The 26,183-nt window shown below is 40.0% G+C and overlaps 1 protein-coding gene and 1 pseudogene across 1 annotated transcript; one reads left to right on the top strand and one right to left on the bottom strand.

Moving 5' to 3' along the window:
• The first annotated feature begins 213 nt into the window (after positions 1 to 213).
• Positions 214 to 4,708, top strand: LOC107764456 (vacuolar protein sorting-associated protein 2 homolog 1). Its single transcript, XM_016583020.2, has 5 exons — positions 214 to 499; positions 2,442 to 2,572; positions 3,068 to 3,172; positions 3,999 to 4,259; positions 4,346 to 4,708. The coding sequence occupies exons 1-5, from the start codon at positions 463 to 465 to the stop codon at positions 4,481 to 4,483; spliced, it is 672 nt and encodes a 223-aa protein (XP_016438506.1). The 5' UTR covers positions 214 to 462; the 3' UTR covers positions 4,484 to 4,708.
• On the bottom strand, positions 1,290 to 1,450 carry LOC142175620 (U2 spliceosomal RNA; annotated as a pseudogene).
• Positions 4,709 to 26,183: the final 21,475 nt, after the last annotated feature.

The raw sequence follows: 26,183 nt of genomic DNA, 5'->3' as shown, positions 1-26,183 counted from the left end.
AATAGTAGCTACATATGATAATTAGACATATTATAGTTACTAGACTCTAAAATATAGTGGTTTATGAATATTACTCTATTAAATTTGAAGTTCTGCTCATGGGACAAGCGGGGATAAAAATTCAAGATCATCTAACTTGAGGGTTATTTGTGTACTTCCAACCCAATGTCTGGGCCGATCTGATATAATGGGCTGACTTGGAGTCCAATTAAAGAGGCCCGCCCACCTATCTGAGATAAAATCCGAAGCCCATCTCCTAACGGAAAGTTCTTTTTGGGACTCTTAACTTCGCCGTGTTGCGGAATTGGATTCGCCAACCACTCTTGCCGCGTAGTACTTGACTCTTCCTTAAGCCTAAACCCACTCTTTTTCTCCTTCAAAATATCATTCCTTTTCAGATAGAGAATAATAAAAATTATTCAATCGAAAGCAATCGACTACCGGACCGATCGATCGATCAAGATGAGTTTCCTATTCGGCAAGAGAAAAACTCCCGCAGGTACCTTTTTTTTTTCCAAATAAAAAATATCTGCTTGATTTTAATCCAATTGATTTTTTACTGCTATTTTAATGATTTATTTGCGGTTTAAAATTTCCTATTTCGTGATGTATTTAGCGATCTATTTGAATTGATGCGCGATCACCTGGAATTGATAACTGTGGTAATTTTTTTATAAAAAAGGATAAGTGTGTTAAATTAAGTATGATTGACCTTTCATCATTGATTTGCAATTGTAGAATCTCTATCTCATGCGAAATTAGGTTTCTGGTTTTGATGCTTTTGCTTAGTTAAGTTTAAGAGGGCAGATGTACGGGGAGAGGGGGTCAATGAAGCATTTGCAAACCTTGAAAATCATGGTTCAAATCTCAGCGGAGACAAAAAGCACCGGGTAATTTCCCCATTTGCTTAAGCCTTGTTTGGTAGAATTAGCCGGTACTGTGCTAGTGTAAGGTAGCAAGTACCCCGGTTGAATAGTCCAGGTGCACGCAAATTGCTCCGAACACCACTATTCTAAATTTTAGAAAAAAGTTTCAGGAAAAGGGGATGATGCATAAATGGACTTAGGATAATGAATAACTTATTTAGGATGTTCCAGTTTTAAAATTTGCTAGATTGATGGCAAAGATTTGTCTTTGGCCACCTTAGGTTCGGCAGTTTTTTTGGGTGTAGCATTCTTCAAATGGTGTTTGAGGATGAGAGTATCGTGATCCAATTTTTAGTCCTCCATGATTATGTAAATTCTAGTGTCTAGATTGTAGAATGGTTAAAATTTCTATTTTGCTGATCAAGCAGGTTTTCGGGAGCATCTCTTTACTACTCAATTAAAAAATTTAAAGCTTGTTTTTCCCATTTTATGTGTGAATATCACGTGACACAACATCCCACGGATATTAAACTGATAAGGACAAATACTACACATTATCTTAGCAAAAAGGCCAAGAAAGGGAAAAAGTTGAATATTTTATAATCGATTTGTATTTTCTACTGTTAAACCTTAACCAGTAAAACCCCAACTTTGTGTTGGTCTTGTTCAAACACAAACGGTAGAATAAGTTGACACCCAAAAAAGGGAAAAAAGAAAAACTAACTTGATTCAGATAAGTACAGTACTTTGTTCTGTGTATGTGCCCACTTCTTTTGGAAAAGTCACCTTTTTGTGTAGGAAATTGATCTCATAAACTACATCAATTTTATGTTTGTATGTCTGGTATACCTACTTATTTATCAGAGCAAGGTTGCAAGTCCAGATCCCAAATCATACCTCTACAGATATTATTTTACGAGTCCTTTAATGTCTGAATGTATCATTATTTTACCTTACATGTTTTGTAGAAGTCTCAATATATCAGAATTGAGTTGTATTTAAGGGTTTATGAATTTGATCAGAGTTTGACTCGTAGCATTGTTTGTGCTGGAATAGTTACCAGGGCATTTATCTCTTGTACCTTTTCATTTTTCCTTGCTTTTAAAAATTGTAATACATTGGGAGATGGGTAATTGATTGTTGTTGGAAATTTACCATTATTTCTTTTGGATAGCTTAGAGAACTTTTAATTCTTTTTTGAATTTTTTAACTTTTCTATACCTCTCTTGAAGTTTTAAGAAGTCTTTGCATGTTGTAATGGTGCTATTTGTCTATTCACTTATCTTTTTTAGTTTCTTATTAAATTTAATATGGCTCTGTTTCTTTTATAGAAAACTGATTTTGCTGTAGTTCTTAGAAGATAATACTTTTGCTTGGTATTTTTACAGCTTTACTTGCTGATTCTCAGTTTTATGGAGTTTAGCTGTTAATTTCCTCCTTTATTGTTTCTTAAGTAAGCCGGTGCATGATATTGCGCTGTGATATCCTTGTGGAACTTGACGGAATGTGATTGTTGTTAGCTTTTCCTGAAGCCTTTCTTTGCATAATTTTTTAATGTTTTATTTTCATTTGCAGAGCTCCTGCGTGAAAATAAGCGTATGCTTGATAAATCTATCCGAGAAATAGAAAGGGAGCGACAGGGGCTACAAACACAAGAGAAGAAGCTAATTGCAGAGATAAAGAAAAGTGCAAAGCAAGGGCAGATGGTAGGTCTTCTCTCTGGATCTTAGCCCCACTGTCCTAGTAAGGAGTACTTCTCCATCTTTTTTATTTTTAGAGGTGGATTGTTCTATGATGGAGGAGCCTATCCTTCAATTTTGTTATTGGTATTGTAGGCTGCTTGAACTAATAGTAAACGTCAGTCATACTATTAATGAAGTGCTGAATAGGGACTATTCTCTAGTTAATCAAACATTGCTCAGAGCAAACCGCCGATAAAACCCATCGCTTAGGTTTCTAATTTAGACGTGGGTCAATTAGTTGAACAGAAAATCTGTTGGTATAACAGAGTTTACAATCATATGCAAATAATTACTGTATAGAGTTAGTGCGAGTGCACCGAGTCCTGGAAAAAGGCACTAAGCTATTTTGTCACTTCTGTTTTTTAAGTCGGTATAGTATTATGCTATAGATAGTGCAAGGAGATAGGATTAGCAACAATACTTAAGCCCATTTATGATTTGAAGTTCTTTTGATTCCAGGGTGCTGTAAAGGTGATGGCAAAAGATCTTATCAGGACAAGGCATCAGATTGAAAAATTTTACAAGCTTAAGTCCCAACTTCAAGGTGTCTCCCTCAGAATACAGGTAGTTATGGACATGATCATTATCATTAACATTTTTGTTAGCTTTTGTTGCTGATGTAGCTATTGCTATTGTTTTACTTCTTGAAAAGTATTAATCTTTCTTGAGAATACAACCACTGTCATTGTGGGACGTTGTTCACAAAACTTAATATTTGCATGACAGAATCCTTGATTTCTTCCCTTCCCCTTGAGTAAATTCTGCAACCTTAACAATAAATTTCCTTCACATGCTCATGGACAATTTTAAATGTGTCTCCATTGGTTCATTTGTATGAAGCTAGATGAAATCTGTCTCCTTTCTTTGCCTTTGTGTTGAAGGAGCATCGATACAAAATTTGCACATAATAATTCTATATACTGGAAGTTGATAAATTCATTTCTTTCCCAAAAAAAAAGAAGGTTGATAAACTAGTCCTTTGCATGCCCGACCACTGGGTTGTCTATCTACACTGAAATCATTAAAGTTTGATTTCTCCACCCCTACCCCCGGCTCAGAGCGAAAAAGAAATGAAAGAAAGAATGGATGAAAAGCTAAAAACATGGAAGTAGAAGAATAAAAGAGAATCTATCTTTGGAAACGAAGCAAAGAGTTTTTTTTCCGTGATGCAAAGAAATTGAGATGTCCTGAAGATATGATATCTTCTCTTTTCGTTCAGAATATATAGCTACAGGCAAATTGGTTGACAGAAATCATTATGCTGTGTGAATGATTGACTAACAGATCTTAACAGAGTCGATTTTACTTTTAACGTATTTGGTTGTCTGACGAATGAATGGTTTGCTAACTCTTTCTTTTCTTAATACCCAAATATTATCATTGATATCAGACTTTAAAATCAACACAAGCAATGGGTGAAGCAATGAAAGGTGTTACAAAGGCAATGGGACAGATGAACAGGCAGATGAATTTGCCGGCATTGCAGAGAATAATGCAAGAATTTGAGATGCAAAATGAAAAGATGGAAATGGTGAGTGAGGTGATGGGAGATGCCATCGATGATGCTTTGGAAGGGGATGAGGAAGAAGAAGAAACTGAAGAGTTGGTGAACCAGGTCCTTGATGAGATTGGAATTAGTATGAATAATGAGGTATTTTACCACTCTTTCGTTACACACTTATTTGGATCTATCATATGTTTGTACTGCTAATTTTATGGTCCTTGAATTAATGGCAGCTTGTCAATGCTCCTTCTGCTGCTGTGGCTGCTCCAGCAGCGAAAAACAAGGTTGCACAAGCTGAGGCAAGTGAACATGACGACGGTGGAATAGACAGTGATCTGCAAGCAAGGTTAGACAATTTGAGGAAAATGTAAATTGTTTACAGATTGAATGGAAACTTTATATGGCTTTGTAACATTTGTGAAAATTCTGGAATTCATGTTCAGGCATAGTCTGTCATTGCAACACATAGCATGCCCGATGCTTTCTGTTGATTCTTGAGTGTATTTGTATTATAATACTTAATTACACGACCGATTGAAAAAGTTCGCGGCAAAGGTTTTTGTGGTTTGTATTAGAAAGAAAGATTTCCCCTTTTACTGCTTGGATTCTAATCGATTGAGGGGCGCTTCTTTGTCATATCCGTGGTGCGCTTTGGCCGCCTGTCATTCCAGATTTGGGAATTTTAACACCGAATATTGCGCGAGCCTATCATTTTCATTCCCTTGATAAGTGGAAAATTGCTAGTTAGAAACAGCATGGCTAGGTTGTTAATGAAACACAGTAATGGAATTAACAGTTGGCAAAGGTTATTGCTTAAACAAAGATATGGGCTTAAGTATTGGGGCCGTAAGACAGCCGTTATATACGATTTTGAGTGGAATTTTTTGAGAAATTTCCCCTATTTTTTTGGCAGTCATTGAATTAATTAAACTGTGGGAAGAGAGGGCAAGTAGGATATGCTCATTAAGAATTTGCTTTTATCAGTTTCTAAGCCTTTTGCTTCTTAAGAAGATGCTTTTTGACATCTTTCATTCTCCGGCAGCACCTTTCCGGTCACCACCCTTAGACTGGAAATTAAAGAGTGAACTCGATGGTCGTCCTCGTCTTGGACGTTCCATGCCCTTTCGGTTGGTTAGGCTCATGTGACGCCGTTGTCAACTTCTTTTAGATATGACTATCTAATTCAGAAGGGAAGAAGTTGCATCAATATCTCAGTTTTAATTTAAATATGGGTTTGATTCACACTTCATATTTCGAGAAAGATTCATCATCCGAAAGGAGGAACAAATGTGAGTCTTCCTCTAAAGAAATACATTGAGATAGGGTAGATGTATAGTCTTTCAACGAGATTAAAAAAAAAAAAAAAAAAGTAGGAGGGCGGTTCCCTTGTGAAAGAAAAAAAAGAGTGAATATCGAAGAGATTTCAACAATATCAGAAGTTTAGAGAACATCCTTTAATTTTTTCTAACAAGTGTCACACCTCCTTTTTCCCGAGGGGATAGGGAGTTTTTCCAATTTAAATGACATTATTCGAAATGAGATTATTTATTTATTCAGAGTCGCTACTTGAAATAATTTGTGGTGTCCCAAGTCACCGGTTTATTTTAGAATCCCAAATCGAGAAAATTTGACTCTTATTTTTTGGTCCGCGAACATAGAAGACCGGGTAAGAAATTCTATTAACCTGGGAGAAGGTGTGAGGCACTCCCGAGTTCCGTGGTTTTAGCACGGTCGCTTAACAATTAATACTTGGCATAATTATCTGATTTATTCCATGTTTTAAACCTATTGTGCATTTTTGTCTTTTACCGCTTTTTAATATTTATAAAATTTATTTGAACAAGTCGCGATGTCGCACATTTGTCGTTTTGGTACACATTGCAAACCGCGCCACGTGAAACGCACCCGCGATTTACAACATGTTTGTTTTTATTATTATTTGAAGTTATGGTCAAGTCGCGTGAAACGCGCACTTGAATTGGGGTTTACGTATCATGACTATGCCACAGGAACCGTACCCATAGTCACAATGATTTATTATTAATCGCGCTTAAATCAATCTACGGTGTTCGAATATTATTCAATTACTAATTTTGACATTATTGTAAGGTCATGAGGTATGTATATTGTTATGGAGGAAATGAAGTAAATTAAATATGGAAAAAGTTGGCTAGCTTGTGAATGTTTATTTGTTTTTGGTCATGTGCAACAATTAGCCCATAAATACGTTAGGGAAGTCCAATTAAAGTCTTACACCAATCATGGCCCAACCTAATCTCTTATAATTTTACTGCTAACCAATATTTGAAACTAGACTAAATTTATAGCAGGAATAGATAGATACATGCAGGACCAATTTAGTCACTAAGATAGGAGATCAAAATGAAACTAAAGCATGCTAAAATGGAAAGCCATTACTTCATTGAATAAACAAGAAAAGTAACGAATTAATACATATTCATCAATAAAATTAACCATATGAACTACTAAAAAGGCCAATAAATTAATCATAACAAATACTCAACATGAGAACAAATTAATCTTAGCACACTCAGATGCGAACTCTATCATATCATACTCAAAGTTAAATTAAAACAGAGTGACCCAAAACATTAATGAGAAAAACAAAATAGAAAGAGAAGTGAACCTTTGTATTGATGATTGTGGATTTAAATTACAACCACTCAATGATCGGATAGCTCTCAACTGGACCCTTCGGACCACGGAAAACTCGAGCGGCAAATCTCAACTTGCAACCTCAATCGACCTTGCAAAACTGACGATTTAGTAGCTATTTTTGGAGCTTTTTTTTGTGGGGGAGGGGGAGGGGGGTTAATGATGGCTCAAAAGTGGTGAAGGGTTGGTGGTTTTGGGGTGGTGAAGCTGCTGATTTTTCGAAAGAAAGCCGAAAAAAGAATGAAACGAGTAGAAATTTTCTTATCCTAGAAGAAGAAAAATAAAATTTTCTCAATTCCTTTCTCTCTCTCTCTCTCTCTTTTTCATCACATTTCTCTTCTCTCTCTCTTTTTCATCACATTTCTCTTCTATTTATAGAAAAAAATTTCGGAATTTTCAGATTTTTATTTTTTATTTTTTATTTTTTATTTTTTATTTTAATTTTAATTTTAAAGAATTTCCACTTCCCATTTTTCTTATTTTTTTTAAAAAAATAATTCCCCACTTTCCTTTACTTTTATTTTTTAATTTCTCACTCTTTTTTATTTTAATATATTTAAAATCCCACTTTTTTACTTTATTTTTATTTTATTTCCCACTTATTTTACTTTTTTTTAATTTCCTGCTTACTTTTACTTTTAAAAAAAAAAAACCAGATACCCTTACTTTTATTTTTAATTCCAACTTTATTTTACTTTTTATTTTTTAAAATTTTCACATTCTTTTACTTTTATTTTTAAAGTTTTCCACTTTCTTTCACTTTTTTTATTAAACAATTTTTACCTACTTTTACTTTTACTTTTTAATTTTATATTTTTACTTTTCCTATTTTTTAATTCCCATCCAAAATTTGTTTTTAAAAAAATCATAATAATAATTAATTTTTATTTATTTTCGGTTTTTAATTTATTTTATTTAAAAATAAAGATAAAAATAGTAATAAAAATAATACTAATAGTAATAATTGACCTTTTAAATTATTAATAATATTTTCTATATATATATATATATATATATATATATATATATATATATATATATATATATATATAAGTGTAACAAAGCTAAAAAATATATATTAAATTCTGAAAATATTTACATAGTAGAAGGTGATAAAAATTCAAATATAGTCAAAAATTAGGTGCTCACAACAAGTATCCTCGAAATTATTAACATTGGTTGGGTCAAGAAGGATCCAGCCAATTCGGGTTCATGCCGGAGTGTTCTACCACGGAAGCTATCCACCTTAATAGGAGGTTGGTGGAACACTACAAGGATAGGAAGAAGGATTTGCACATGGTATTTATTGATATAGAGAAAGCGTATGACAAGGTTCCTAGAGAGGTCCTATGGAGATGCCTGGAGGCAAAAGATGTGATGGTTGCTTACATTAGGGTGATTAAGGACATGTATGAAGGAGCTAAGACTCGGGTTAGGACAGTGGGAGGCGACTCGGAGCATTTTTCGGTTTTTATGGAGTTACACCAAGGGTCTGCGCTCAGCCCATTCCTATTTGCCCTGGTGATGGATGCACTGACACACCATATTCAAGGGGAGGTGCCATGGTGTATGTTTTTTGCTGATGACATAGTATTGATTGATGAGATGCGACGTCAACGAGAGATTGGAGGTTTGGAGACAGGCCCTTGAGCCTAAGGGTTTCAAGTTGAGCATGACTAAAACAGAGTACCTAGAGTGCATGTTCAACGTCGAGCCGACGAAAGCAGGATTGGACGTGAGGCTTGAATCACAGGTCATCCCCAAGAGGGGCAGTTTCAATTACCTTGTTATACAAGGGGATGTGGAGATCGACGAAGATGTCACACAACATATAGGGGTGGGGTGGATGAAGCGGAGGTTAGTGCCTGGAGTCTAGTATGACAAGAAAGTGCCACCGATTCTCAAAGGTAAATTTTATAGAGCGGTGGTTAGACCGGCCATGTTGTATGGGGCTGAGTGTTGGCCAGTTAAAAACTCATATATCCAGAAGATGAAAGTAGATGAAATGAGGATGTTGAGGTGGATGTGCGGGCACACTAAGATGGATAAGATTAGGAATGAAGATATTCAGGAGAAGGTGGGTGTGGCCCCCATGGATGACAAGTTGCGGGAAGCAAGGCTCAGATAGTTCGGGCACGTTTAGAGGAGAAGCCCAGAGAGGTAGAGGACGGTCTAAGAAGTATTGGGGAGAGGTGATCAGGCAGGACATGTCGCGACTTCAAATTACCGAGGACATGGCCCTAGAGAGGAAGTTGTGGAGGTCGAGCATTAATGTTGTAGGGTAGGAGATAGTTGTGCATATTCCAATGACGCATCAGAGTGAGGCTAGTCTGTTAGGACTTAGTCTTAGACTGTTAGTGGTTATTGTTGAGTCACACTACTCTTTTGTTCCTCTTAGTGTCGGGCTTTATATACTGATAATTGTTTTGCTTTTCATCTATTTTCTGGTTCTGGTGATCCTGTTAATTGTTCCACGGTTTCTATTGATGGTGCTGATTTATTGCATCTTTTCGTCTTCTTGAGCCGAGGGTCTTTCGAAAATAACCTCTCTACCCCTTCGGGGTAGGGGTAAGGTATGCGTACGCACTACCCTCCTCAATTTTGACGGCTCTACTAACAGATATCCTCGAAATTATTAACATTGGTTAGGTCAAGAAGGACATGATCATGGAAATGAGATCAACATAGGCTTAGCTAAAAGAAAGTCTAAACAATATAATTAACTATAGTGTATATAACACACGCCATCTGCATGCATGCGAGCGATCAGATCCGAATTACCTAAAATTTTGCCAGTCCATTAAAAACGACCAAAGGAACAATAGCTACTGCTCGCCATGACCGTTCCTCATTTTTTGGTGGTTTAGGGCCATAAAACTGGAATTTCATCTGATTCCCAGATTTTCATATACTATAGCCCACACTATCTGCATGCAACCAAGCGACCGGACACGAATCGCCTAAAATCATGTCGTCCCATAAAAAATGACCTAAGGAACAATAGTCACCGCTACACCATGACCGTTTTCATTTTTTGGCATTTTAGGGCCATAAAAACTGGAATTCCGCCCGATTTCCAGATTTTCGTGTGTTATAGCCCATGCCATTTGCATGCATCCGGGCGACCGGACTCTAATCGCTTAAAATTCTTCCGACCCATAAAAACGACCTAAGAACAATAGTCACCACTTCGGCATGATTGTTTCTTATTTTTTGGCATTTTAGGGACATGAAATTGAAATTCCGCCGGATTCCCAAATTTTTGTGTGCTATATCCCAAGCCATCCGCATGTATCCGGGTAACCGGACCCGAATCACCTAAAATTTTGTCGGCGCATACAAAATGACCTAAGGAACAATAATCACCATTTTTCATGTCCGTTGCTCATTTTTTGGAATTTTATGGCCATAAAATTGGAATTTCACCCGAATTTCGGATATTCATGTGCATGAATGCATCCAGGCGACCGGATCCGGATTGCCTAAAATTTTGCCGGCCCATAAAAATGACCTAAGGAACAATAGTCATTGCTTCGCCATGACCGTTTCTCATTTTTAGCGCTTTAGGGCCATAAATTGGAATTCTGCCGATTCCTAGATTTTCGTGTGCTATACCCCACGCCATATGCATACATCCAAGCGACCGGAATCGAATCGCCCAAAATTTTGCCGGCCCATAAAAAGCGACCTAAGGAACTCACCGCTTCGCCACAACCGTTCCTCATTTTTTGGCATTTTAGGGACATGGAACTGGAATTCTGCTATGATTCCGAGATTTTTGTATGCTTATATCCTACGCCATATGCATGCATCCGGTTGACCGGACCCGAATCACCTAACATTTTGTGGCCCATAAAAAAAGACGTAAGGATTAATAGTCACCGCTTTTCCTTGATCGTTCCTCGTTTTTTTGGTGTTTTAAGGTCATATAACTGGAATTTTTCCCCGATTCCAGGATATTCATGTGTTATAGCTCACGTCATCTGCATGCATCCGGGCGACCAGACCTAAATCGCCTCAAATTTTACAGGCCCATCCAAATTAACCTAAGGAACAATAGTCACCACTTCGCCATTATCATTCCTCGTTTTTGGCATTCTAGGGCGATAAAACTAAAATTTTGCCCGATTCCCAGATTTTCGTATGCTATAGCCCAAGCTATCTGGATGCATCCGGATGATCGGACCTGAATCGCCTAAAAACTTTTCGGCCCATAACAAATGACCCAAGGAACAATAGTCACTACTTCGCCATGACCGTTCCTCATTTTTGGGAATTTTAGGGACATAAAACTGGAATTCCAGCTAATTTCTAGATTTTTGTGTGCTATAGCCCGCGCCATCTACATGCATCTGGCCGACCGGACCAGAATCGCCTAAAATTTTGTTGGCCCATAAAAAATGACTTAAGAAACAATAGCTACCGCTTTGCCATGACCGTTCCTCATTTTTTGGCAATTTAGGGCCATAAAACTAGAATTTTGTCTGATTCCCTGATTTTCATATGATATAGCCCACACCATATGCATGCGTCCACGCGACCGAACTTGAACCGCCTAGAATTATGTCGGCTAATCAAAAATGACCCAAGGAAAAATAGTCATCGCTTCGCCATGACCGTTACTCATTTTTTGGCTTTTTAGGGCCATAAAACTGAAATTCCGTCTGATTCCTGGATATTAGTGTGCTATAGCCCTCGCCATCTGCATGCATCTACCGACCAGACCCGAATCGCCTAAAAAAAATTTCACCCATCAAAAATGATCAAAGGAACAATAGTCACCACTTCGCCATGATCGTTCCTCATTGTTTGGCGTTTTAGGGCCATAAAACTAGAATTCCGCTCGATTTCCAGATTTTCATGGGTTATTGCCCACGCCATCTGCAAGCACCCGGACGACCGAACCGGAATCGCCTAAAATTATGTCGGCCCATCAAAAATGACCTAAGGAATAATAGTCAATGTTTCGCCATGACCGTTCCTCATTTTTGGCATTTTAGAACCATAAAATTGGAATTCCGCCTGACTCTCACATGTTCGTGTGCTATAGCCCACACCATCTGCATGCATCCGCGATCGGACCCAAATCGCCTAAAAATATTTCGGCCCATAAAAACGATCAAAGGATTAATAATTTTCGCTTCGTCATGACCGTTCCTCGTTTTTGGCATTTTGGGGTCATAAAACTGGAATTCCGCCCGATTCTCAGATTTTTGTGTGCTTAGCCCACACTATCTGCATGCGTCCGGGCGACCAGACTCAAATCGCCTAAAATTTTGCCGGCCCATCAAAAACCATCAAAGGATTAATAGTCACCGCTTCGTGATAATTGTTCCTCATTTTTTGGCATTTTGGGACCGTAAAATTGGAATTTCACTCGATTCTCAGATTTTCATGTAATTTAACCCACGCCATATGCATGCATCGGGCGACTCGACCCGAATCTTCTAAAATTTTGCTGGCCCATTAAAACTGACTAATGGAACAATAGTCACCGCTTTGCCATGATCGTTCCTCGCTTTTTGGTGTTTTAAGGCCATAAAACTGAAATTCCGCCCGATTTCCAGATTTTCATGTGCTATTGCACACACCATTTGCAAGCATCCAAGCGATCGGACCCGATTCGCCTAAAATTTTGTCGGCCTATAAAAAATGAATAGGCACTGCTTCACCATGACCGTTCCTCGTTTTTTGGTATTTTAGGGCCATAAAACTGAAATTCTGCATGATTCCCAGATTTTCGTGTGCTTATAGCCTACTTCATCTGCATGAATCCGGGCTACCGGACCCAAATCGCTTAAAATCTTATCGGCCCATAAAAAATGACCAAAGGATTAATAGTCAACGCTTCGTCATAATCGTTCCTCATTTTTGGCATTTTGGTACCATAAAACTGTAATTCCGTCTGGTTCTCAGTTCTCAGATTTTTGTGTGCTATCCATCTGCATGCATCCGGGCGACCGGACCCGAATCGCCTAAAATTTTGCCGGCCCATAAAAAATGACTTGAGGAACAATAGTTATTGCTTTGCGATGACCGGTCCTCAGTTTTTGGCGTTTTAGGGCCATAAAGCTTGAATTTCGCCCGATTCACACATTTTCGTGGGCTGCCGCGCCATCTGTATGCATCTGGACGACCGGACCCGAATCGCCTAAAATTTTGCCGACCCGTAACAAACAACCTAAGGAACAATAGTCATTGCTTCGCTATGACCGTTCTTCATTTTTTGGCGTTTAAGAGACATAAAATTTGAATTTCGCCTAATTCACACATTTTTGTGTGTATGGCCGACGTCATCTGCACGCATCCGGTCGACCGAGCCGAATCGCCTAAAATTTTATCGGCCCACCTAAAACAACATGAGAAATAATAGTTTCAGCTTCGCCATGCCCGTTCCTCATTTTTTGGTGTTTTAGGATCATAAAACTAGAATTTCGGCAAATTCCCAGATTTTCGGGTACTATAGCTCTCGCCATTTGCATGCATCCGGTTATCGGACCTGAATCGCCTAAAATTTTGTTGGCCTACCAAAAATGACCTAAGGAACAATGGTCGTTGCTTCGCCATGACCGTTCCTCGTTTTCTGGTGTTAAGGGCCATAAAACTAGAAATTCGGCCGATTCCTAGATTTTCGGGTGACAAAGCCCACGCCATCTGCGTGCAAACATGTGACCAAACCCAAATCGCCCTAAATTTTGTCGGCCCATAAAAAACGACCTAAGGAACATTAGTCATCGCTTCGCCATGATCGTTCCTCATGTTTTGGCGTTTAAGGACAGTAAAACTAGAATTTTACCCGATTACTAGATTTTCTTATGTTATTGCCGACGCCATCTGCATGAATCCAGGCGACGGGACCCAAATCATCTAAAATTTTGACAGCCTATCAAAAACGACCGGAGGAACAATAGTCACCGCTTCGCCATGATCTTTCCTCTTTTTTTGGGATTATAGGACCATGAAACTGGAATTCCTGCATGATTCCCAGATTTTCATGTGCTCGCTATCTTCATGAATTCGGGCAACCGAACACGAAATGCCTATAATTTTTTTGGCATATCAAAAATGACCTAAGGAACAATAGTAACCGCTTTGCCATGACTGTTCCTTGTTATTTGGCGTTTTAGAGCCATAAAACTGAAATTTCACTTGATACTCAGATTTTTGTGTGCTATAATAGCCCATGTTATCTGCATGCATCCGGTCGACCAAACCCGAATCGCCTACAATTTTGCTAGCCTATAAAAATGACCCAAGGAACAATAGTCACCGCTTCGCCATGACTGTTCCTTACTTTTTGGCTTTTTATGACTATAAAGTTTGAATTTTGCCCGAGTCCCATATTTCCGTGTGCCACGCCATGTGCATGCATCCGGGCGACAGAACCTGAATCACCTAAAATTTGTCGGCCCATCAAAAATAACCTAAGGAACAATAATTATCGATTCGCCATGAACGTTCCTCGTTGTTTGGCATTTTAGGGCCATAAAATTGAAATTCCACCCAATTCCTCGATATTAGTGTGCTATAGCCCACGTTGTCTGCATGCATCGAGCGACCAAACCTAAATTGCCTAAAAATTTCCCCGCCCATCAAAAATGACCAAAGGAACAATAGTCACAGTTTCGCCATGACCGTTCCTTATTTTTTGGCGTTTTAGGGCCATAAAATTGGAATTACGCCCGATTTCTAGATATTAGCATGCTATACCCCACACCATCTGCATGCATCGAGCGACTGAACCTGAATCGCCTAAAATATTGTTGGCCCATTAAAAATGACCAAAGAAATAATAGTTACAGCTTCACCATGAGTGTTCCTCGATTTTTGGCATTTTAGGGCCATAAAACTGGAATTTCACCTGAATCTCAAATTTTCATGTGCCCATACCATCTGCATGCATCCGGGCGACCGGACCTGAATCACTTAACATTTTGCCGACCCATCAAAAATGACCTAAGGAACAATAGTCACCGCTTCGCCATGACCGTTCCTCGTTGTTTTGGCATTTTAGGACTATAAAACTGGAATTCCTCCCGATTCCCAGATTTTCATGTACTTTTGCCAATGCCGTCTGCATGCATCCGGACGACCAGAACCCAATCGCCTAAAATTTTGCCAGTCCATCAAAAATGACCTTAGAAACAATAGTCACCGCTTAGCAATAATCGTTTCTCGTTTTATGGTATTTTAGGACCATAAAATTAGAATTCCGCCTGATTCTTAGATGTTCCTGTGCTATAGCCTACACCATCTACATGCATCCGGGCCACCGGGACTAAAAAAATTTCGGCCCATCAAAAAATACGTACAGAGCAACAGTCACCGCTTTGCCATGACCGTTCCTTAGTTTTTGGCTTTTTATGACTATAAAGTTTGAATTTTGCCCGATTTCCATATTTTCGTGTGCTATAGCCCACTCCATGTGCATGCATCCAGGCGACAGATCCCGAATCACCTAAAATTTGTCGGCCCATCAAAAATAACCTAAGGAACAATAATTACCGATTCACCATAATCGTTCCTCGTTGTTTGGCATTTTAGGGCCATAAAATTAAAATTCCGCCCGATTCCTCGATATTAGTGTGCTATAGCCCACGCCGTCTGCATGCATCAGGCGAAGAGACCCGAATCGCCTAAAAATTTCCCCGCCTGTCAAAAATGACCAAAGGAACAATAGTCACAGCTTCGCCATGACTGTTCCTCATTTTTTGGTATTTTAGGGCCATAAAATTGGAATTACGCCCGATTTCTGGATATTAGCGTTCTATACCCCACACCATCTACATGCATCGAGCGACTGAACGTGAATCGCCTAAAATATTGATGGCCCATTAAAAATGACCAAAGAAACAATAGTCACAGCTTCGCCATGAGTGTTCCTCGATTTTTGGCATTTTAGGGCCATAAAACTGGAATTTCACCTGGATCTCAGATTTTCATGTGCCCATACCATTTACATGCATCCGGACGACCGGACCTGAATCACCTAACATTTTGCCGACCCATCAAAAATGACCTAAGGAACAATAGTCACCGCTTCGCCATGACCGTTCCTCGTTGTTTTGGCGTTTTAGGACTATAAAACTGAAATTCCGCCCGATTCTCAGATTTTTGTGTACTTTTGCCAATGTCGTCTGTATGCATCCGGGCGACCAGAACCCAATCGCCTAAAATTTTGTCAGTCCATCAAAAATGACCTAAGACACAATAGTCACTGCTTCGCAATAATCGTTTCTCATTTTATGGTGTTTTAGGACCATAAAATTGGAATTCCGCCTGATTCTTAGATGTTCGTGTGCTATAGCCCACACCATCTACATGCATCCGGGGCACCGGAATTAAAAAAATTTCGGCCTATCAAAAAAATACCTAAAGAGCAATAGTCACCGAGTTGCCATGACCGTTCCTCAATTTTGGCGTTTTAGGGAGATAAAACTGAATTTCGCACGATTCTCAAATTTTCGTGTGCTATAGCCCACGCCATCTGCATGCATCCCGGCGACCGGGCCCGAATCGCCTAAAATTTTGCCAGTCCATCAAAAATAACCTAAGGAACAACAGTCACCGCTTCGCCATGACCGTTCCTCATTTTTTGGCATTATAGGGTCATAAAACTGGAATTTCGCCCAATTCCCAAATTTTCGTATGCTATAATAACCCATGCCATCTGCATGCATCCGTGCAACCACGCCCGAATCGCCTAAATTTTTGTCGGCCTATAAAAAAATGACCTAAGGAACAATAGTCACTACGTCGCCATTATCGTTCCTCGGTTTTTGGTATTTTAGGGCCATAAAACTAGAATTCCGCTCGAATCTCAGATTTTCATGTCCTATAGCCCATACCATCTGCATGCATCCGGGCGACCGGACCTGAATCACCTAACATTTTGCCGACCCATAAAAAATGACCTAAGGAACAATAGTCTCTTTCGCCATGACCGTTCCTCGTTGTTTTGGCGTTTTAGGGCGCCATAAAATTGGAATTCCGTCCGATTCTTAGATTTTCGTGTACTTTTGCCGATGCCATTTGCATGCATCCGGGCGACCGGAACCGAACCGCCTAAAATTTTGCCGGCCCATAAATAATGAGCTAAGGAACAATAGTCACCGCTTCGCAATGATCATTCCTCGTTTTATGGTATTTTAGGACCGTAAAATTGGAATTCCGCCCGATTCTCACATGTTCGTGTGCTATATCCCATACCATCTGCATGCATCCAGGCGACCAGACCTAGAAAATTTCGGCCCATAAAAAAAGGCCTAAGGAATAATAGTCACCGCTTTGCCATGACTGTTCCTTATTTTTTGGTGTTTTAGGGCCATAAAACTATAATTCTGCCTGATTCCCAAATTTTCATGTGTTATAGCCCACGCCATCTATATGCATCCGGGCAACCGGACCCGAATCGCCTAAAATTTTGCCAGTCCATCAAAAATGACCTAAGGAACAACAATCACCGCTTCGCCATGATCGTTCCTCATTTTTTGGCATTATAGAGCCATAAAACTGGAATTTTGCCCGTTTCCTAGGTAAGTGTGCTAGCCATCTTCATCAATCCGAGCAACCGGAATCGAATCGCCTAAAATTTTGCCGGCCTATGAAACACGACCTAAGAAACAATAGTCACCGCTTCTCCATGACCGTTTCTCGTTATTTGGCGTTTTAGGGCCATACTAAAATTTCACCTGATACTCAGATTTTCGTATGCTATAGCCCATGCCATCTGCATGCATTTGGTCGACCAGACTCGAATTGCCTAAAATTTTGTCGGTCCATCAAAAATGACCTAAGGAACAATAGTCACCGCTTCGCTATGACCGTTCCTCGTTTTTGGAGTTTTAGGACCATAAAACTGAAATTTTTCCAGATTCCTAGATTTTCGTATGGCCCACGCCATCTGCATGCATCCAGACCCGAATAGCCTAAAATTTTGTCAGCCCACAAAAAATGACATAACGAACAATAGTAACCTCATTGCTATGACCGTTCCTCGTTTTTGGCATTCTATGACCATAAAATTGGACTTTCGCCCGATTCCTAGATTTTCATCTGCTATAGCCCACGCCATCTGCATGCATCCGGGCATCCGCACCTCAATCGTTTAAAATTTTGTCGGCCAATCAAAAATAACCTAAGGAACAATAGTTATCGTTTTGCCAGGATCGTTTTTTTTTTTTTGCCTTTTATGGTCATAAAACTGAAATTTCACCCGATTTCCAGATTTTCGTGTTTTATAGCCCACGTCATCTGCATGCATCTAGACGACCGGACCCGAATCGCCTAAAATTTGCCAGCCCATAAAAATGACATAAGGAAAACAGTGACCGCTTCGCCATGACTGTTCCACTCATTTTGGCATTTTAGGGCTATAAAACTAGAATTCCACGAGATTCCCAGATTTTCGTGTGCTACAACCCACACTATCTGTATGAATTCGGGTAACCAGACCCGAATCGCCTAAAGTTTTGCCATACTATAAAAAATGACATAAAGAATAATAGTCACTGCTTCACCATGGCTATTCCTCAATATTTGGCATTTTAGGGCAACAAAACTGGAATTCCACCACATTATCAAATTTTCGTATGCTATAGCCCACGCCATCTACATGAATCCAGGCAAACAGACTCGAATCGACTAAACTTTTGCCGCCCTATAAAAAATGACATGAGGAACAATGATCATCGGTTCGCCCTGATCGTTCATCGTTTTTGGCGTTTTAAGGCCATAAAACTGAAATTCTCCCTCTCCCCCTTCAGTCCGCGATTCCCAAATTTTCGTGTTTTATAGCCCACGCCATGTGCATGCATCCAGGCGACTGGACCCGAATCGCCTTAAATTTTGTCGACCCATCAAAAATGACCTAAGGAACAATAGTCATCGCTTCGCCATGATCGTTCTTCATTTTTTGGCTTTTTATGGTCATAAAATTGGAATTTCGCTCGATTTCAAGATTCTTGAGTGCTATAGCCCACGCCATCTGCATGATCCGGGCGATCGGACCCGAAACACCTAAGATTTTGCCGGGCCATCAAAATGGCCTAAGGAACAATAGTCACCGCTTTATCATGATCGTTCCTTATTTTATTTTGACATTTTAGGGCCTTAAAACCCGAATTTCGTCTGATTCCCTAATTTTTGTGTGCTATAGCCCACGCCATCTGCATGAATCTGGGCGATCGAACCCGAATCACCTAAAATTTTGTTGGCCCATCAAAATCGACATATGGATCAATAATCAACGCTTCACCATGACCGTTCCTATTTTTGGCGTTTTAGGCCATAAAAGTGGAATTTTGCCCGATTCTTTGACTTTCGTGCTATAACCCACGCTATTTGCATGCATCCGGGCGACTAGACCCGAATCGCCTAAAGTTTTGTCGGCCCATAAAAAATAACCTAAGGAACAATAGCCACCGCTTCGCCATGGTCGTTCCTCGTTTCTTGGCGATTTAGGGTAATAAAACTGGAATTCCGTATGATTCCCAGATTTTTGTGTGCTATAGCCCACGCTATCTGCTTGCATCTGAGCGACCGGACCCGAATCGCATAAAATTTTACCTGTCCATCAAAAACAACCTAAGGAATAATAGTCACCACTTCACCATGATCGTTCCTCATTTTTTGGCGTTTTAGGGCCATAAAATTGGAATTATGCTTGATTCCCAAATTTTTGTGTGCTATGCCTACACCATGTGCATGCATCCAGGCGACCGGACCTAAATCGCCTAAAATTTTATCGGACCATCAAAAACGACCTAAGGAACTATAGTCACCGCTTCACTGTGACTGTTCCTCATTTTAGGCATTTTAGGGCCATAAAACTGGAATTCCGTCCGTTACCCTAATTTTTGTGTGCTATATAGCCCACGCCATCTCCATGCATCCGGGCGATCGGACTAGAATCGTCTAAAAATTTGCCAACCCATCAAAAATATCCTATGGAATAATAGTCACCGCTTCGCCATGGCCGTTCCTCATTTTTGGCGTTGTAGGGCTATAAAATTAGAATTTCATGTCTTATAGCCCATACCATATGCATGCATCCGGACGACCGGACTCGAATCACCTAAAATTTTGTCGGCCAATCAAAAACAACCTAAGGAACAATAGTCACTGGTTCGCCATGATCATTTCTCATTTTTTACCATTTTAGGGACATAAAACTAGAATTCCGCCGGATTCCCAGATTTTTGTATGTTATAGCCCATGTCATCTGCACACATCCGGGCGACCGGACCCGAATCGTCTAATATTTTTGTCGGCCCATAAAAAATGACCCAAGGAACAATAATCACCACTTTTCCATGACCATTCCTCGTGTTTTTGATGTTTTAGGGCAATAAAATTAGAATTCCGCCCGATTCACAAATCTTTAGCCCACGCTATCTGCATGCATCTTGGCGACCGGACCCGAATGCCCTTAAATTTTGCGAGCCCATAAAAAACTACCAAAGAAATAATAATCACCGCTTCGCCATGACCGTTTCTCATTTTTTGGCGTCTTAGGGCCATAAACTGGAATTTCGCCCGATTCTCAAATTTTGGTGTGGTATGGCCCACGCCATCTTCTAGCTTCAAGGCGACCGGACCCGAATCGCCCATAAAGTTTCCGGCCCATCAAAAACGACCTAAGGAATAATAATCACTATACTTCGCTATGACCGTTCCTTATTGTTTTGGCGTTCTAGGGCCATAAAATTGAAATTCAGCCTCATTCCTAGATTTTCGTGTGCTATACCCCAGGTCATCTGCATGCATCCGGGAGACCACACCCAAATCGCCTAAAATTTTACCAACCTTTCAAAAATATCCTAAGAAACAATAGTCACTGCTTTATTATGACCGTTCCTCGTTTTTGGTATTTTAGGACCATAAAATGGGAATTATGCCCGATTCTCAAATTTTCGTGAGTTATACCCACACCATCTGCATGTATCGAGGCGGCCGGACCCAAATCGAATAAAATTTTGTCGGCCTATCAAAAACTACTTAAGAAACTATAATCACCATTTTTCCATGACCGTTATTCATTTTCAGGCATTTTAGGGCCATAAAACTGGAATTCCATACGATTCCCAGATTTTCGTATTTTATAGTCCATGCCATATGCATACATCCAGGCGAACGGACCAGAATCGTCTAAAATTTTGCCAACCCATAAAAATTGTCCTATGAAATAATAGTCACCGCTTTGCCATGACCGTTCCTCGTTTTTGGCGTTGTACAGCCATAATTTTAGAATTTCGCCCGATTTCCATATTATCATGTGCTATAGCCCACGCAATCTGCATGCATCCGGGCGACCGGACCCGAATCGCCAAAACTTTTGCCGGCCCATCAAACTGGAATTCCGCTGGATTCCCAGATTTTTCTGTGTTATAGCCCACGTGATCTGCATATATCTGGGCGATCGGACCCGAATCGCCTAACATTTTGCCGGCCCATCAAAAACAATCTGAGGAACAATAATCATTGCTTCTCCATAACCGTTCTTTATTTTCTGGCATTTTAGGGCCATAAAATTGAAATTCTGCCTGATTCTCATATTTTATTGTGCGCCCACGCCATTTTCATGCTTCTGGGCGACCAAACCTGAATCACCTAAAATTTTGCCGGCTCATAAAAAAAGACCTAAGAAACAATAATCACCACTTCACCATGATTGTTCCTCATTTTCTAATGTTTTAGGGCTATAAAACTGAAATTTCGCCCAATTTCCAAAATTTTTATGCTATCGCCCACGCCATTTGCATGCATCCGGGCGACCGAGCCCGAATCGTCTAAAGTTTTGCCGGCCCATCAAATAATATCTAAGGAATAATAGTTACCATTTTGCCATGACTGTTCCTCGTTATTTGGCGGTTTAGAGCAATAAAACTAGAATTTTGCCCGATTCCTAGATTTTCGTGTGTTATAATAGCCCACGCCGTTTGCATGCATCCGGGCGACCGGACCTGAATCACAAAAAAAAATTCCGGCTGATAGTGAGAATTTTGACTACTTATTAGCGCCTTTTAGCTTTTGTTTTAGTCTAAAAGCATTGAATTGTGTTCCCGAAAACTGATGAAATGTCCTAAATTGTAGGAATATTAGAAGATGAACTCCCGAGATGAAATCCAACTCAAAAAGGAGTAGTCTAAACTCAAGGCCATAAAAGTCACAAGAGCTCATAAAGTGCGGACCGCAGAATTCCCATCGCGTTCGCAGATGATGAAAGAAAGGCCAGCAAACTTTTGTACAAAGTGCGGACCGCACATGAATTGTGCGGCCGCAAAAGATGGCTAGGAACAAAGTTCAGAGAATGTGCAAAGTCCCAAGTTTCCAAGCCCTCAGAAGTGAGGACCGCACAGGAATTGTGCGGTCGCAGACATAAAAGTGTGGACCGCAGTTACAAATCTGCGGACCGCAGAAAGAATGCCTTGCAGCCGCAGATCAGAATTATGCGGCCGCAGACCTCCAGTCCTGTCAAGTTGAAGAAATCTGTAAACTGCACATGGAATTGTGCGGCCGCAGAACCTCCCGAAGGGCATTTTTGTCTGAAATTTCCAGCCCTGTATAAATAGACGAGTTTCACAATTTTAGGAAAACTTTTGACATCAGCAGCTATAATAGTCGTTTCTCTTTACTTCTTTTAGTAGTTTTTCATATTTTAGGATATTTTAACATAAATTTTATCATTTTGATTTCACAATATGAGTTTAATTATCATTTTTCTTTTATTTCTTCAATCTCAAGCATGAGTAGCTCGATTTTTATTAGGGTTGTGACCCAACCCTAGTGTGCAAATCTTATGGGTGTTTAATTTGATGCTTGTTTATGGTTGGGTGTTTATTATTTAACCTTGTTCATGCTTTAATTTGTAAAATTAATGGTTGCAAACATTAGTTCATGCCTATTTGACTTTGTCTCTACTTGAGAAAGAGAGATTTAGTCTAGGACAACTTGGCTAACAAGAAATTGGGTCAATCGAGAGATTGATAATCCCAATTAAAGGGTTTAACCTAGAGATAGTAATAACCTGACTTGAGCTTTTATCAACCGCTTAGTGCAATACCCATTTGGACTTGAGAAAGCCAAATAGTGTAAAATCACTCTCTGACCAAGAGGTATTGAGTGGGTAATTGAGTGTTGATAGTTATAATACACCCCGATCAACAAAACAAGCATTAAGGTCTATAACCCATAAGGCAAACACCTAGGTGATGGTCATAGGCCTAGGCTTTTTATAAAACTTGAAAAACAACAAAAACAATTCTCTTAGTTTCATTTCTTAACCTTGCAATCTTAGTTTAAATTAGACATAGAATCAACCCCAATTTGTAAAAGTGTAAATTGAGATAGTTCAAACTAACGTACTATAATATATACGCTTAACTCCTATATATAACTCCCTGTGAAAATCGACCCCGGCTCTTGTTGGGTACTACTATTGAATTCGACCGTTTCATAACCTTGAATGGAGGTGTGAAATTGGACGAGTTCACCGGCCCATCAAAAATCATCTAAGGAGCAATAGACATCGCTTCGCCATGACTTTTCTTCTCTTTTGGCGTCTTAGGGCCATAAAACTGAAATTTCGCCTGATTTCCAGATTTTCGTGTGCTAGAGCCCACGCCATCTGCATGCATCCAGGCGATCGGACCCGAATTGCCAAACATTTTGTCGACCCATCAATAACGACCTAAGAAACAATAATCACCTAAAATTTGTCGGCCCATCAAAAATAATCTAAGGAATAATAATTACCGATTCGCCATGACCGTTCCTCGTTGTTTAGCATTTTAGGGCCATAAAATTGAAATTCCGCCCGATTCCTCGATATTAGTGTGCTATTGCCCACACCATCTGCATGCATCCGGTCGACCAAACCTGAATCGCCTACAATTTTGCCGGCCTATCAAAAATGACCTAAGGAACAATAGTCACTGCTTCGCTATGACCGTTCCTTACTTTTTGGCTTTTTATGACTATAAAGTTTGAATTTTTCCCGATTCCCATATTTCTGTGTGCTATAGCCCACTCCATGTGCATGCATCCGGGCGACAGAACCCGAATCACCTAAAATTTGTCGGCCCATCAAAAATAACCTAAGGAACAATAATTACCGATTCACCATAATCGTTCCTCGTTATTTGGCATTTTAGGGCCATAAAATTAAAATTCCGCCCGATTCCTCGATATTAGTGTGCTATAGCCCACGCCGTCTGCATGCATCAGGCGACCAGACCCGAATCGCCTAAAAATTTCCCCGCCTGTCAAAAATGACCAAAGGAACAATAGTCACAGCTTCGCCATGACCGTTCCTCATTTTTTGGCATTTTAGGGCCATAAAATTGGAATTACGCCCGATTTCTGGATATTAGCGTTCTATACCCCACACCATCTACATGCATCGAGCGACTGAACCTGAATCGCCTAAAATATTGATGGCCCATTAAAAATGACCAAAGAAACAATAGTCACAGCTTCGCCATGAGTGTTCCTCGATTTTTGGCATTTTAGGGCCATAAAACTGGAATTTCACCTGGATCTCAGATTTTCATGTGCCCATACCATTTACATGCATCCGGACGACCGGACCTGAATCACCTAACATTTTGCCGACCCATCAAAAATGACCTAAGGAACAATAGTCACCGCTTCGCCATGACCGTTCCTCGTTGTTTTGGCGTTTTAGGACTATAAAACTGAAATTCCGCCCGATTCTCAGATTTTTGTGTACTTTTGCCAATGTCGTCTGTATGCATCCGGGCGACTAGAACCCAATCGCCTAAAATTTTGCCAATCCATCAAAAATGACCTAAGACACAATAGTCACTGCTTCGCAATAATCGTTTCTCATTTTATGGTATTTTAGGACCATAAAATTGAAATTTCGCCTTATTCTTAGATGTTCGTGTGCTATAGCCCACACCATCTACATGCATCCGGGCCACCGGAATTAAAAAAATTTCGGCCTATCAAAAAAATACCTAAAGAGCAATAGTCACCGAGTTGCCATGACCGTTCCTCAATTTTGGCGTTTTAGGGAGATAAAACTGAATTTCGCACGATTCTCAAATTTTCGTGTGCTATAGCCCACGCCATCTGCATGCATCCCGGCGACCGGGCCCGAATCGCCTAAAATTTTGCCAGTCCATCAAAAATGACCTAAGGAACAACAGTCACCGCTTCGCCATGACCGTTCCTTATTTTTTGGCATTATAGGGTCATAAAACTGGAATTTCGCCCGATTCTCAAATTTTCGTATGCTATAACTCATGCCATCTGCATGCAACCGGGCAACCACGCCCGAATCGCCTAAATTTTTGTCGGCCCATAAAAAATGACCTAAGGAACAATAGTCACTACGTCGCCATTATCGTTCTTCGGTTTTTGGTATTTTAGGGCCTTAAAACTAGAATTCTGCTCGAATCTCAGATTTTCATGTGCTATAGCCCATACCATCTGCATGCGTCCAGGCGACCGGACCTGAATCACCTAACATTTTGCCGACCCATAAAAAATGACCTAAGGAACAATAGTCACTTTTGCCATGACCGTTCCTCGTTGTTTTGGCGTTTTAGGGCGCCATAAAATTGGAATTCCGTCCGATTCTCAGATTTTCGTGTACTTTTGCCGATGCCATTTGCATGCATCCGGGAGACCGGAACCGAACCGCCTAAAATTTTGCCGGCCCATAAAAAATGAGCTAAGGAATAATAGTCACCGCTTCGCAATGATCATTCCTCGTTTTATGGTATTTTAGGACCGTAAAATTGGAATTATGCCCGATTCTCACATGTTCGTGTGCTATATCCCATACCATCTGCATGCATCCAGGCGACCAGACCTAGAAAATTTCGGCCCAGCAAAAAAGACCTAAGGAATAATAGTCACCGCTTTGCCATGACTGTTCCTTATTTTTTGGTGTTTTAGGGCCATAAAACTATAATTCTGCCTGATTCCCAAATTTTCATGTGTTATAGCCCACGCCATCTGTATGCATCCGGGCAACCGGACCCGAATCGCCTAAAATTTTGCCAGTCCATCAAAAATGACCTAAGGAACAACAATCACCGCTTCGCCATGATCGTTCCTCATTTTTTGGCATTATAGAGCCATAAAACTGGAATTTTGCTCGTTTCCTATGTAAGTGTGCTAGCCATCTTCATCAATTCGAGCAACCGGAATCGAATCGCCTAAAATTTTGCCGGCCTATGAAACACGACCTAAGAAACAATAGTCACCGCTTCTCCATGACCGTTTCTCGTTATTTGGCGTTTTAGGGCCATACTGAAATTTCACCTGATACTCAGATTTTCGTATGCTATAGCCCATGCCATCTGCATGCATCTGGTCGACCAGACTCGAATCGCCTAAAATTTTGTCGGTCCATCAAAAATG

This window comes from Nicotiana tabacum, chromosome 21 (genome assembly GCF_000715075.1).
Source record: "Nicotiana tabacum cultivar K326 chromosome 21, ASM71507v2, whole genome shotgun sequence".
NCBI lineage: Eukaryota > Viridiplantae > Streptophyta > Magnoliopsida > Solanales > Solanaceae > Nicotiana > Nicotiana tabacum.
This window is presented reverse-complemented; position numbering and strand designations above follow the sequence as displayed.

Bases quoted from the DNA above. Each gene is read 5' to 3' on its own strand.
- LOC107764456 (XM_016583020.2), top strand. From the start codon at position 463: ATGAGTTTCCTATTCGGCAAGAGAAAAACTCCCGCAG. The intron at 500-2,441 runs GTACCTTTTTTT...TTTCATTTGCAG, and splicing joins CAAGAGAAAAACTCCCGCAG to AGCTCCTGCGTGAAAATAAG. The intron at 4,260-4,345 runs GTATTTTACCAC...AATTAATGGCAG, and splicing joins GAATTAGTATGAATAATGAG to CTTGTCAATGCTCCTTCTGC.